This window comes from Ceratotherium simum, chromosome 17 (genome assembly GCF_057802395.1).
Source record: "Ceratotherium simum simum isolate JZ-2026a chromosome 17, ASM5780239v1, whole genome shotgun sequence".
Taxonomy (NCBI): domain Eukaryota; kingdom Metazoa; phylum Chordata; class Mammalia; order Perissodactyla; family Rhinocerotidae; genus Ceratotherium; species Ceratotherium simum.
The window spans coordinates 13,509,803-13,524,983 of record NC_141916.1 but is presented as its reverse complement, the minus strand read 5'-3'; the positions used below and the strand labels follow the sequence as shown (position 1 = coordinate 13,524,983).

Below are 15,181 nucleotides of genomic sequence, written 5' to 3'. Positions count from 1 at the left end.
ACGGCTGGACATACTTTCTGTCTCAGGTCAGAAACCACCGACGTGTGCAGAACACTCTCAATCCCAGAGAGCCACAGTAGAGTCACAGCTGGGGATTTTTGTATTTTACTCATTATGTAAGAATAGTACCGCCACATAAAGAGCCTCAAGAGGAGAACCCTGTAGTGGCCTCACCTAGACCAGGTGCAAATGACCAATGTTACTCTTATCAATAAACAATGTTAACAAGCTGTTACAAACTGTCCTGAAACTCCTCAGGCCCATGGTTACAAAGCAACACTCTTGATCAGGATATTTCATATCTTTATCAGGGGTCAGTGCTGGAAGTTTGGCAAAATAGCTCAGGGCAACTCCAGGCTTGCTGGAATTAACCCTCAAAACACAGACACAAAAAAAATTCACTCCAAAATAAAAGAAGATGAATAGGCATCTAGGTATTGCTGAAATTAAAAATGTGATTAAAAACATTCCCCCAAATAAAACCCAAGCCATGGCTTCACTGGTGAATTGTACCAAATATTTAAGTAAGAAATAATACAAATTCTACAAATTATTCCAGCAAACTAATAAGGAGAGGACATTTCCAAACTGATTTCATGAGGTCAAGAATAGCCTGATAACAAAATCAGACAAAAACATTACAAGTAAAGAAATTGATACACCAATGCCCCTCATAAACATAGATGTAAAAATAAAATGTTAGAAATTAGAATCCAGCTATAGTTAATCAAATACAGATAGATATGCATCCTTACCCCAGAGGATTTTTATCCCAGGAATGTAAGATTGGTTTAACATTTGAAAATCAATCCATATAATCCACCATATACTGAGACTAAAAAATAAAATATATCCATATATATATGTTCATCTCAATCAGTGCAGAAGCATTTGAAAAAGTTCAACATCCATTCCTAATAAAAAAATTCTTACCAAACTATAAAAGAAAGGAAACTTCCTCAACTTGATAAAAGATATGTACAAAAACTAAAACTAACATCATATTTAATAATAAAATACTGAATGCTTCCCCCCTAAGATCAAGAAAAACACAGTGACGTCCACTCATCATTTCTATTCAACACTGGACTGAAGGTTGTTACAGTTAATGCAATAAGAAAAAAAAAGACATTAGATTCAGTAGGTGGAAAATAATTGTCTTTATTTCTCTGCAACTTGATCTTCTACGTACAAAATCCTATGGATTCTACCAAAAAAAATTAAAAGAACTAATAAGTGAATTTATATATGTTGCAGCAAAAATATCCACATACAAAATATGAAACATATTTCTATATACTAGTAACAAATAATCAGAAATTGAATGCTAAAAATTGCATGAAAAATATGAAAGATGTGGGCCTAAATATGACAAAAGACATGACAGATCTGCGTACTGAAAACTAAAAATTTGCTGAGAGAAGTTTAAGGAGAGTCACATGGGTGGAGATATACACCACTTTCACAGATCATAAAACTAAATATTGGGGCTAGCTCGGTGGCATAGTGGTTAAGTTTGCACAATCTGCCTCGGTGGCCCGGGGTTCGCAGGTTCGGATCCTGGGCATGGACCTACTCACTGCTCATCAAGCCGTGCTGAGGCAGCATCCCATAGAGAAGAGCTACAGTTCTACAACTATGATACACCACTATGTGCTGGGGCTTTGGGGCGAAAAGAAAAAAGACGAAGATTGACAACAGATGTTTGTGTAGGGCCAATCTTCCTCAGACAAAACAAAACAAAACAAAAAGCTAAATATTGTTAAGAGTTCAATTATTACCAAATGAATTTATAGACTTAATTCAATCTTAATCAAAGTCCAAGCAGAAGATTTTGTAGAAATTGCAAGCTCATTAGAAAATTCATATGGAAATTCAAAAGACCTAGAATAACCAATTCAACTCTGAAAAAGAATGAAGTTATAAGATCTACCTTATTTCGTTTTAACATTTATTATAAAACTACAGTAATGAAGGCACTGTGATATTGGTGTAAAGATAGAGAAGTAGGTCAGTGGAAATAACTGAAACTCCAGAAGTAAACCCTTACATTTATGGTCAACTGATTTTTGATAGAGATGGAAAAAAATTCAATGGAGAAATGTTAGTCTTTTCAACACATGGCACTGGAAGAATTGGACGGCCATATTTTAAAAACTGAACTTTGACAAATATCTTGTACTAAATGCAAATATGTTTACGAAAATTAACTCAAAATGAATCACAGACGTAAGTGTAAAACAAACTATGATACTTCTATGAGAGAATGGTGTGGTTGAGTTAGGCAAAGATTTTTTAGATATCACAGTAAAGAGTGATAACATTTTTAAAAAGTGATGAAACGCCATTCATCAAAATTAAGAACTTCTGCTCTTAAAAAGACAGTACTGAGAGAATAAGACCAGCCATAAACTGAAAGAAAATGTCTGTGAACCATGTATCTGATAAAAGACTTGTCTCTAGAGTATATAAAGAACTCTGAAAGCTCAATAATAAGAAAACGCACAACCCAATTTAAAAATAGGCAAATGATTTAAACAGACACTTCACCAAGGAAGATATACAGATGGCAACTAAATGCACCAAAAGATGTTCAACATCATCAGCTATTAGGTATACAAAAAATTAAAATAACAATGGGATACCACTATATATCTACTAGAAAGTCTGAAAGCATGAAGACTGATTGTGTCAAGAAGGTGGACCAATTAGAACACTCTTATACTGCTGGTGAGAATGTAGAATCTTACGACTACTTTGGAAAACTGTCTGTTTTTTTTTTTTGTGAGGAGGACCAGCCCTGAGCTAACATCCAATGCCAATCCTCCTCTTTTTTGCTGAGGAAGACTGGCCCTGGGCTAACATCCATGCCCATCTTCCTCTACTTTATATGGGACGCCGCCACAGCATGGCTTAACAAGCGGTGCGCCTGTGCGCACCCGGGATCCGAACCGGCGAACCCCGGGCCGCCGCAGCGGAACGTGCCCACTTAACCGCTTGCGCCACCGGGCTGGCCCCTGGTAATTTTTTTTTTTTTTAATGCTAAATATATGCTTTTCATATGACCCAGACATTCCACTCCTAGGTATTTACCCAATAGAAATGGAAGTAAATGTCAGTAGAGACATTTGTGCATGAATGTACATAGCAGCTTTATTTGTACGTGACTTAAAATTGAAGTGATAAAATATCTTTCACCAGGTGAATGGTAAACAAATGGTGGTATATCCACACAATGGGATTATTCTCAGAAACAAAAGGAATGAACTATAGATGCACATAACATAGATCAACCTGAAAAAATTATGCTGAATAAAGTAAGCCAGATGAAACATAAGTACATACTGTATGATCTCATTCATATAAATTTCTAAGAAATACAAACTAATCTGTAAGGACAGAGCACAGATGAGTGGTTGGCTGTGAAGGGCAGTGGTGGGGATGGGCAGGAACGAGGGTCTTAAAAAGCGGCTCAAGGAAACTTTCAGGAATGATGGATGTATTTATAATTGGGATTATGATGATACTTTCCTGGGAGCATATATATGTCAAAACTTATCAAATTGTACACTTTACAGTTTTTTGTATGTCAATTATATCTAATAATGCTATTAAAAATTAAAAAGCAAAAAATTTTGATAGATTTGACTGTAAAAAAAACATGATCTATACACCAAACACCAGCATTGACATTTTTAAAGACTTACTATAATCTTAAAATACAAAAATAACATATTTAAAAGAACAAGATGTGAATAAGTGTAAAAATAAAAAATGTAGCCTAAAATCTAACTACAGTGGCAAATGTTTGATGTAAACTAATCTTATGGCTCTTGTAACATTATACAAATTTTCTAAAAAGACATGATATTTTTATCTAGAAATTTCACTTCTACCAATTATTCTCACGTATGTATGAAAATGCTTTTGATAGAATGGTTGATAATTGTGGAAAATAAAGACATTGTACATGTAATTCAGGCATTGGTTTAAAAATTTCCAAAATACTTATGCAGCAAACATTATTAAACTGAATAATTGGAAACAAGAAATTTATATTATGTGATAAATTAAGATATGTTTAAATATATAAAAATGTATGTTTTTTGTAGTGGTGAAATATACATAACATAGAACTTACCATTTTGAGGGCCAGCCCGTGGTGTAGTGGTTAAGTGCGCGCTCTCCACTGCTGGCAGCATGAGTTCGGATCCCGGGAAAGCACCAAGGCACCGCTTGTCAGGCCGTGCTGTGGCCGTGTCCCATATAAAGTGGAGGAAGATGGGCACAGATGTTAGCACAGGGCCAGTCTTCCTCAGCAAAAAAATAAAAAAAAAAGGAGGAGCATTGGCATGGATGTTAGCTCAGGGCTAGTCTTCCCCACGCACAAAAAAATTACCATTTTGACCATTTTTAAGTGTAAAATTCAGTGCCATTACATACATTCATATTGTGTTTTGTATCCAATTATAAGATATGGTTGCAAAATTTTATGCATTGGTGAATAATATTTATAATAGTTGGTGTATTTGGAGAAAGAAAAATCTGGAACGATAAGGTTCATACTGCAAGCAGTAGCCTTTTGTAAAACTTTTCCTTTCACTTATCTGATTAAAATTGTCCGGTGATAAAAGAAGATTGATATAAAAAAGGATTTTATTCATATAATAAAGGATTGCATTCTTTCAAATGCCTTACTAGATGTGAAAGTTAAAAAAAAATGAACTATGTAATTTAAATGATACAGTTGTCCTCCTGATCTGTGTCAAATGCAGCTGTAGCATCCTCCTATTTCCAGGGACATAGTTCCCACAGAAGCCTGTATTACTTGTGTTTTTGCCAAACTTCATTACTAGAAAATAGATTAATGACTCTTGATTGTAGGTCACCAGGGACCAGTTGCTTTTTTTTACTTAGTGACATTTTCTGCGAATTAACAAGAAGAGTCACATTTGACATTATAAAAGCATTTTTTCTCTGTCCTGATGATGTAAAAAATCATCTCTTCCACCAGTGGAGAGAGTTCCTCAGCCCTTACAGTAATTTCTTTTCTTTTCTGTGATGGAGACAATATGACAATATTTGGAGACTTATAATAGCACTAAGCCCATCATAAGCAAGTCTGCCCGGTTTGTTGGAGATGGAAAACAAAGGGATCTCTGTGCATTCCCAGACATGCCAGTGAATGTGAAGACATAAATACTTTTATAAAAATATCACTTTTAACATTGTAGTTTAATTTTGCTATGTTTAAACCACCAACAGAAGCTCTGATTTACTAACAGATGAGTAAGTATGATCAAGTTTGTCTCTTTGATTATAATTCCCTTTGCAGGATCTAGATTATTTTTTCCTGTGGAAAAAAATGGATTTTAGTGATAATTTATATATTTTAATGTACTTCAGATACATTTGTGAGATGTCATTTTTCAGAATGAATTTCCTTTGTGTAGTTAAACATCATTGCCTAAGAGGTTTTTATGCATAAGATACGTAAACAAATCTGTATCTAACTTAGTGTAAGAAATATGCAGGCTAACTTTGGATAGATATTCAAGCCCAAACTAAAAATAAAGTGTCTTTGTATATATAGAAGTATATAAGCTTGTCCTTGTCTTCCTCTTCCCACCCCGAAAAGAACAACATGATGACAGAATTGACAGCATCTCGTTACAGATCCTCTGTCCATTTTGAACATTTGCTTGAAAGACAGAATAAACAGACACCAGTTAGCTTCATTTTAGTGTGAATCTGTTTATTAACTTCTATTATTAAATAAATTGTAATATCTTGGAGAAAAACAGATATATTTTGAGAATTGAATGATGCTCAGATTTTGAAGGGCTGAAAATGATTTCACAGTGATGCATACATCATCTGAGAGATTAGGAGAAAAGATGGAAGGAAGACATATACATAACCTTCTACATCTCAATTTGATATAAATACTTGATAGCTGTTGAATGAGAGACTAAATTTCCTAAGAGATTTCTAACTTTTGAGTAAGCCATGATCCTCAGTTAGTGATATTTTTCCGGAAACATTGTGAACTGGGTAAATAGTAACAATCAATTCTGCCCCAACCTCCGTAAGAAGAGAAGACAATAAGTTAAACAATAAAGTGAATCTGCTCATAAAACAAACAAACAAGGCACAGAGGGGGACATATTTTCTAATAATTGGTGTCAGAAAACCTCAAGATTTGAAATACTGATTGTATATTAGAAACATTTGAGTTCCTACTGGTGTCGCATCAATGAAGATAACATAATTCATTGACTGGAAGATGAGGGAGGGAAGAGAAGGCAGTGATCACTTGTCTCGGCGGTAAAGGCAGCACACATATTCAGTAAAATAACACACATATTCAGTAAAGGTAATGCACTATTCAGAAAAAGAAAAGTGAACTGTGTAGCAGAGGGTGGGGGGCGAACAGCAGGGCTTAAGGTTGCATATTAGAGTGAAGCACACTTAATCCAAAAACACACCAGCCAATGAAAGTCTTCTTTTGGAACAAAGATTTCAAGTGTTTCTCTAGAGTCTGTATGGTGAATCCAGGTCACATCAGCAGTGTTTTTTTAAAAAGACCCAAAATGTCAAGACATGAAATCAAGGGTGAAATTTTGTGGTTTAGTTTCTGAATAGGGAAGAATTCTTGAGAGCAGAAAGACGTTATTGCTACACATCAAGTTATACCTCATCAGCAATCTGATGAGCATCAGCAGCTTAGTCATATGATCCTAAGCACAGGCTAGACATAAAATGTAAACATATATATACACACACATGTAAAATGAAATATAAAAGCTTGAATACGTTAAATATTAGAACAGGTAAAATAATTTATAATCCATAAGAAAATTTCTTTGAATATCACATACAGATTGGAGAGAAGTCAGAAATCAGTGATGAAAAATGGTAACATAACATTCATTCTGCTGGGACTGACAGATGACCCTGAACTGCAGGTTCTGATTTTTATCTTTCTATTTCTCACGTACACGCTGAGTGTAACTGGAAACCTGACCATCATCACACTCAGCCTTGTGGATCCCCACCTTAAAACATCTATGTACTTTTTCTTAAAAAATTTCTCCTTCTTGGAGATCTCATTCACATCTTCTTGTATTCCCAGATATTTGTATAGCATAGCAACAGGTGACAAGGTCATTACCTATAATGCTTGTGTCATTCAAGTGTTTTTTATTGACCTCTGTGGAGTAACAGAATTTTTCCTCCTGGCCGCCATGTCCTATGACCGCTATGTGGCCATCTGCAAACCCTTGCATTACGTGACCATCATGAGTAGCAGAGTCTGCAGGATTCTCATCATCTCCTGTTGGATGGCTGGTTTATGTATAATAATTCCACCACTTAGCCTGGGTTTAAACCTAAAATTTTGTGACTCTAACATGATTGATCATTTTGGCTGTGATGCATTTCCTTTAGTGAAAATCTCATGCTCAGACACATGGGTCATGGAGCAGACAGTTATAATCTGTGCTGTGCTGACCCTGAATATTACTCTTACTTGTGTAGTTTTGTCATATGCTTATATCATCAAGACAATTTTTAGATTCCCTTCTGTTCAGCAAAGGAAAAAAGCCTTTTCGACCTGTTCTTCCCACATGGCTGTGGTTTCCATCACCTATGGTACATGCATTTTCATCTATATGAATCCAACAGCAAAGGAAGAAGTGACTATTAATAAAGTAGTTTCACTGCTCATTTTTTCTATTTCACCTACATTGAACCCATTTATCTATACCTTGAGAAACAATCAAGTTAAGAAAGCTTTCCAGGACTCAATCAAAAGAATTGCCTTGCTCTTGACTAAGTGAAAGGAAATATTTTTAAAACATCTCAACAACAAGGATAAATGGCCACAGACATTTTATTTTTGAAGTTCATAATATATATTTGTTTTCCTGAGGACATTCTTACATACCCAGAAAACTCAAGACACTCTGATAGGAAACCAATGGAATTAATAAGAGAATTTGGTGTTCTAGCAGAAAAAATGGAAAATATTTAAAAATCAATAGACTGTAATAGCAATAAGTAACAGGAAATCAATGCATGAATATTATTTCAGTCATAATAGTCATAAAAATTTAATTACTAAGATAATTTTTTTGTATTTCTTTTTTTTGTGATCATATTAATTTATAACATTACATAAATTTCAGGTGTACATCATTATATTTAGACTTCTGTATAAATTGCATCATGTTCACCATCAAAAGTCTGATTGCCATCTGTCACCATACACATGTGACCCTTTACCCCTTTCACCTTCCCCTCACCTTCTTGCCCTCTGGAAACCAATCTGTTGTGCATATCTATGTGTTTGTTTATCTTCCACATGTGAATGAAGTCATTGTCTTTCCCAAGAGAAAGAATTTAATGGTAAAATAGAGTGTACATATAAATAAAGTATAAAATCTCTTAAAAATTATAAAATATAATTAGAACAAAAGAAAGGTAAGCAATATTCTTGGTTGGAAAATTTTAATATGAGCATGTATATGTGTGTATGTATAGATTTTTTATGTGTTGTAGAAACATTTATTTATTTATTTGTATATAGTCCCAGAGCATGTACAACATTAGAGGAAGACAACTCTTAATGCAGGTTATCTAAAGCAGAATCGAAGTGATACAATCAGAAACAAGAATGGGTAGAATGAGACAAAGGAAAAAAATCAAAATCAAATATTGATCATATAATCCCACTTATAAGTGAGGTTTTGGGTATATATATTTGGGAGTAAATAAAGAAAATTTTTTTTCAAATTGATTTAGATCTACAAAATGACAAAATATCAAACATCTGTTTCCAAGTGAAAAACAATTAAGTTGGAGTATATTTTGTTAACAGTAGTTCAGTAAAAATAAATTTAAAAATTCCAAAAACGAGAAACTCTTTGTGTAAATGTTAGACATTAAATGATGAAATATTATTCAGCCATAAAGAAGAAGGAACTCATGCCATTTGCAACAACATGAATGGAACTTGAGGGCATTATGCTAAGTGAAATAAGTCAGACAGAGAAAGATAAATACTGTATGATCTCATTTATTGTGGAATCTATGAACAAAAAAATTCACCGGGGGGAGGGAGAGTGGGAACTGGATGCAGATGGTCATAAGGTATAAACTTCCAGTTATAAGATAAAGTATAGGGATGTAATGTTCAACATGATGACTATCATTAAAATTGCTGTATAGTATATTTGGAAGTTGTTAAGAGAGTATATCCCAAGAGTTCTCATCACAAAGAAAAACCATGTTTTTTTTGGACATATATGAGATGATGGATATTAACAAAATTGATTTTGATAATCATTTCACAATATATCCTAATCAATTCATTATGCTGTATATCTTAAAATTATACAGTACTGTATGTCAATTATATCTCAATAAAACTGGAAAAAAATAAAATTCCCATAACAAAAAAAAGAAATAAAAATAAGAGCACACTAAACCCAAAGCAAGCAGAAGGAAAAAATGAAAAAAGATTAGCATGGAAAAAAATGAAATATAGCATAGAAAAATATTAGAGAAAATCAATGAACCCAATAGTTTATTTGAAAATATTAACAAAATTGAAAAATACTTAATTGGATTGAGCAAGATAAAAAAGAGAGAGATTACTAAAATCAAGAGGAAAAGAGGAGACATCACTAAACCTTACAATATTAGAACTATAAGGAAATTCTAAGAACAACGATAAACTTATTAGATAACCTAGATGAAATGGACAAATTCCTGGAAAGACACAAACCACCAAACTTGATTCAGAAGAAATAGAAAATTTTAATAGATTTATAACAAGTAGAGATATTGAATTGGTAATCAAAAAACTTCCCATAAAGCAAACCCAAGGCCTAGATGTATTCAATGGTGAATTTTACCAAATGTTTAAAGAATAATTAACACCAATCTTTCGAAAACTCCTGGAAAAAATAGAAAACACTTCCCAATTCATTCCACGTGACTGGTATTACCATGATCCCAAAACCTGACATACACATGGCAAGTAAAGAAAACTATAGACCTTATGAATATATATTCCTTGTGAATATAGACCTGACTACCTTCTACAAAATACTTGAAAACTAAATACAGTAACATAACAACAACAACAAAAAGATTATACACCACGTATGATGAAGAGAGATGTATCCGAGGAATCCAAGACTGATTTGACACCCCAAAATCAATGAATCTATCACACTATACTAATAGAATAAAGGACAAAAACTACAGGATCATCTCAAGAGACGCAGTAAAAGCACTGGACAAAATCCAACATCACTTCATGATAAAAACACCCAAAAAACTAGTAACAGAAAAGAACTTGTTCAACTTGATAAAGAGCATCTACAAAAAAGTCCAAGGATATCTCATGCTTCATGATGAAAGATTGAATGTTTTCCCCCTAAGGTGAGTAAAAATAAAAGGATGTCTGCTTTCACCACTTCTATTCAAGACTGTACTGGGGGTTTTTACCAGGACAATTGGAGGAAGAAAAAAGAAATGAAAGAAAAAAAGACAGGAAATGAAGAAGTGAAACTGTATTTGCAGGTGACATAAACTTGTGTATAGAAAATCCACAAAAAATTATTAGAGCTAATAAATAAGTTCAGCAAGTTTGCAAGATACAAGATCAATAACAATAATTATTTGCTTTTCTACACATTAACAATGAACAATTTGACAATGAAATTAAGAAAACAATTCCACATACAACAGCATTAAAAAGAACAAAATACTCAGGAATAAATTTAACAAAATAAGTATAAGATTTATACACTGAAAACTAGTTAAAAAGCATTATTGAAAGAAACTGAAGACCTTGATAAATGAAAAGATACCTAATATTCATGGACTGGCCGGCTTAATATTGCTAAAATGCCAATATTCCCCAAATTAATCTACCGATTCAGTGCAATCCCTATCAAAATCTCAGCTGCCTATTTTACAGAAAGTGGCACAGTGACTCTACAATTCATATGGAAATGCAATGGAACCAAAATAAGGCAAACAATCTTGGAAAATAAATAATTGGAGTACTCACACTTATTAATTTCAAGTCTTACTATAAAGCTACACTAATCAAAACAGTATCCTGGAGAAGGATAAATATATAAACCAATAAATTAGAGTTGAGGATCCAGAAGTAAACTCTTACATTTATGGTAAACTAATTTTCAACAAGAGTGCCAAGATAATCAATGAGGAAAGAATAACCCTTCAACAAACAGTTCTGAGATAACTGTATACAAAATTATGAAGATGGACCTCTGCTTCACAATATACACAAAAGTTAACTCAAATTGGATCAAAGACCTAAATGTAAGTGTTAAAAATATAAAACTCTTAGAAAAATATACTAAATCTTTGTGATCTTGGATTAAGCAATGTTTTCATAGAAATGACGCCAAAAGCACAAATGAGAAAAGAAAAAATGCGTAATTGGACTTCATCAAAATTAAAACTTTTGTGCTTCAAAGGACACCATTGAAAAGGCAAAAAGACAACCATTGAATGGGAGAAATGATCACAAATCCTATATCTGATAAGGGACTTGTATAAAGAATATATAAAGAACTCTAACAACTCAAAAATAAAAAGACAACCCCATTTTAAAATAGGCAAATAATTTGAATAGACATTTATACAAAGAAGATACATAAATGGCCAATATGCACATGAAAAGATGTTCAAGATCATTAGTCATGAAGGAAATGCAAATCAAAACCACAATGTGATGACACTTCACACACATTAGGATGGCTAAAACAAAAGAGACAGACAAAACAAGTGTTGACAAACATGTGAAGATATTGGGACAATCTTTCTTTGCTGAATATTCATAGCATAGTATATCAACTTTGAAATACAGTTTTGTAGTTCCTCAAAAATTAAACTTAGAGTAACTGATGACCCAGCAATTCTATTCCTTGGTATATACCAAAGAGAATTGAAAATATATGTACCCACAAAAACTTGAACCTGAATGCTCATAGTAGCACAGATAGATGCTCTCAGTGGCAATGGCATCGACAGAATTTTACTAGAAGATACAGTGAAGAGAAGATGGTTTCTCTTTTATCTGCTGTGAAGGTAATAAACAAAAGCAATTGATCCTTTTTGAAATCATAAGAAAATGAAATTCAAAACAGATTCTAACAGAAAATTTAAATAACGATGTTAATATCAAAGTGCTTTGAATTAGAAGTTCAAACAGAAAGGAAAATATCTTCATAGGTGTCTGGAAAACATGCTATAGATAAATTCATTTAGAAACATCAGCATAGGGCCGGCCCCGTGGCTTGGTGGTTAAGTGCGCGCACTGTGCTGCCGGCGGCCCGGGTTCGGATCCCGGGTGCGCACCAACGCACCGCTCCTCTGGCCATGCTGGGGCCGCGTCCCACATACGGCAACTAGAAGGATGTGCAGCTACGACAGACAACTATCTGCTGGGGCTTTGGGGGAAAAATAAATAAATAAAAAATCTTTAAAAAAAAAAAAAGAAACATCAGCATAAAAGCATACGTACTGTACACTTCAACTCACATAAAACTTTAGAAAACACCACAGTCACTCATTTTTAAAATTAATAATAATAGGATATGTAATCTTTTGTGACCAGCTTCTTTTACTTACTTAGTTTTCAAGGTCCATTCATGTTGTAGTATATCAGTTCTTCATTCCATTTTTTGTTAGCGAAATAATTTTCCATTGTATTAATATATCACACTTGGGTTATCCATTCATCTGTTGATGGACATTTGGGTTGTTCTGCTTTTTGGCTACCTTTATTGGACAGTTGACAATGTATCTAGGCCGTGTTAGTGTATGGTGACAAAGACACACTTTCATGATCCCCACAGGGTGACAGGAATTAGAGACCGAATAGTCATCAGACTCGCAGGAAACGTTCCAGAGGGCTTAAAGATGAAGTAGAAAACCATTGGAAGAATAGAAGTAACTCAGGTGAGTCAAAGACAGAGAACAGATGTGTTGTGAGAAGTGTTTACTAAATTACCTGTCACAAGGAATATGCTCAATAAGTGTAGTCTATTATCATTATTGAAAGGAATATATTAAGAGGAGGAGGAAGAGAGAAAGAGAAGACCATGAATTTTATTTGTGACATAGTGAATTTGAAGTCCATGTGAAATATTCATGAAAGCATGAATGTGAACTGTACATAAGAGTAAATGTATTGTGCTTTAAGATCTTTTCTGTTCTGCACCACTATGAATTATAAGTGATTACTTAGGGTCAAAGAAACCTTAGAAGGAGGCGATGTTAGAAGGGGAGCTGAAGAAATGCATGTGTGTGTGTGTGCATGTGCACACATGATAGAGTTTAAAAGTGTTCAGGGGAGAAAACACGTGTATGCAATAAACAAAAACAGAAAACAAAATTCTTTAATCATAGAGCTGGAACAGAGACTTCAAGTGACTACAGAGAGTGCATAGTGAACGCAAGTTGTCTGACATACACTAATACTTTAAGAAGGAACAAAATGTCAAGCAAATACATCAAACAGAGAATTCTTTTTCTTTTTTTTTTTGTGAGGAAGATCCGCCCTGAGCTAACATCCATGCCAATCCTCCTCTTTTTGCTGAGGAAGACTGGCCCTGAGCTAACATCCGTGTCCATCTTTCTCCACTTTATGTGGGACGCCGCCACAGCATGGCCTGACAAGCGGTATGGCTGTGCGCGCCCGGGATCCAAACCTGGGGCGCCAGCAGCAGAGCACGCGCACTTAACCACTACGCAACAGGGCCGGCCCCAAAAAGAGAATTCTTGCAAGTCAAAATACATCTTTGCTCCTATGAAATGGCAGACCCATAGGAGTCAAAAGTAGTTTCCAGAGTGTGATTTATGTTGTAAACATTCTTTAAATAATAATAAATAAGAAAAATCTGAATGTGATAGACTTCATACTGTTAAAATAATCATAATCTCTAATAAAATGTCTCAATGTTACATGTAGATAAAACAGAAGTCAGGAGACAGCAAAGAGAAGGGACACAGTAACAACATTCATCCTGCTGGGGCTGACAGATGACCCTCAACTGCAGGTCTTGATTATCTTTCTCTTTCTCACCTACATGCTGAGCATAACTGAGTACCCGACCATCATCTCTCTCATGTTATTGGATTCCCACCTTAAAACAGCCATGTACCATTTCCTACAAATTTTCTCCTTCTTGGACATCTCATTCACATCTGCTTGTATTCCTAGATACCTATATAACATAGCAATAGGTGACAAGGTCATTACCTACAATGCGTGCCAGCCAAGTGTTTTTTCATGACCTCTGTGGAGTAATGGAATTTATTATCCTGGCTGCCGTGTCCTTTGACCGCTATGTGGCCATCTGCAAACCCTTGCATTACTTGATTGTTATGAGTAACACAGTCTGCAGAAGACTTCTCTTTTGTTGTTGGGTAGCTGGTCTATTTATTATAATCCCCCCACTCATCCTTGACCTAAATCTGGAATTTTCTGATTCTGACACCATTGATCATTTTATCTATGATGCATACCCCCTCTTGAGAATCTCTTGTTCATGGGACAGACTGTCATCATCTGTGCTGCGCTGACCCTCCTTATGACACACGTGTGTAGTTCTGTCCTACATTTATATCATCAAGGCAATTTTAGCGTTGCCTTCTGCTCAGCAAAAGAAAAAAGGCTTTTCCACCTGTTCTTCCCACATGATTGTGGTTTCCATCACCTATGGCAGCTGCATCTTCATCTATATCAAACCTTCAGCAAAGGAATCAGTAGCCATTAACAAGGGTGTGACGGTGCTCACTACTCCATCACACCAGTGCTGAACCCCTTCATTTACACACAGAGGAACAAGCAAGTCAAACAGGCCTTTAATAACTCAATCAAAAGACATGTTATGTTTTCCAAGAAATAAGAGAATGTGAAGCCAAATGAACATGTACAAAGAACTTACCAAATTTCCTACTCAAGTTAACTTATTCAAAACACGGTCATTCATCCTGGTCTAGTGACATCTACCTCACAAATCTTTGTTAGGATCCTTCCATAAACAGGTACTCATAATAGTTTTCTAAAATTTAAATTCTGGCTTTACCTCCAAATTAGCAATATCGAAAACCCAAATACAACAAACAA

The 15,181-nt window shown here is 34.6% G+C and overlaps 1 protein-coding gene and 1 pseudogene across 1 annotated transcript; both read left to right on the top strand.

The window, feature by feature from the left end:
- Window positions 1-6,863: 6,863 nt before the first annotated feature.
- Window positions 6,864-7,841, top strand: LOC101389018 (olfactory receptor 6C2-like). The gene has a single exon (XM_004429192.2). It carries the CDS (start codon window positions 6,909-6,911, stop codon window positions 7,839-7,841), a length of 933 nt encoding a protein of 310 aa, XP_004429249.1. The 5' UTR covers window positions 6,864-6,908.
- Window positions 7,842-10,327: 2,486 nt separating this feature from the next.
- On the top strand, window positions 10,328-14,960 carry LOC101402096 (olfactory receptor 6C2-like; annotated as a pseudogene).
- Window positions 14,961-15,181: the final 221 nt, after the last annotated feature.

What these genes read in the sequence shown, in the direction of transcription:
- LOC101389018 (XM_004429192.2), top strand. Translation starts at nt 6,909, where the DNA reads ATGAAAAATGGTAACATAACATTCATTCTGCTGGGACTGACAGATGAC.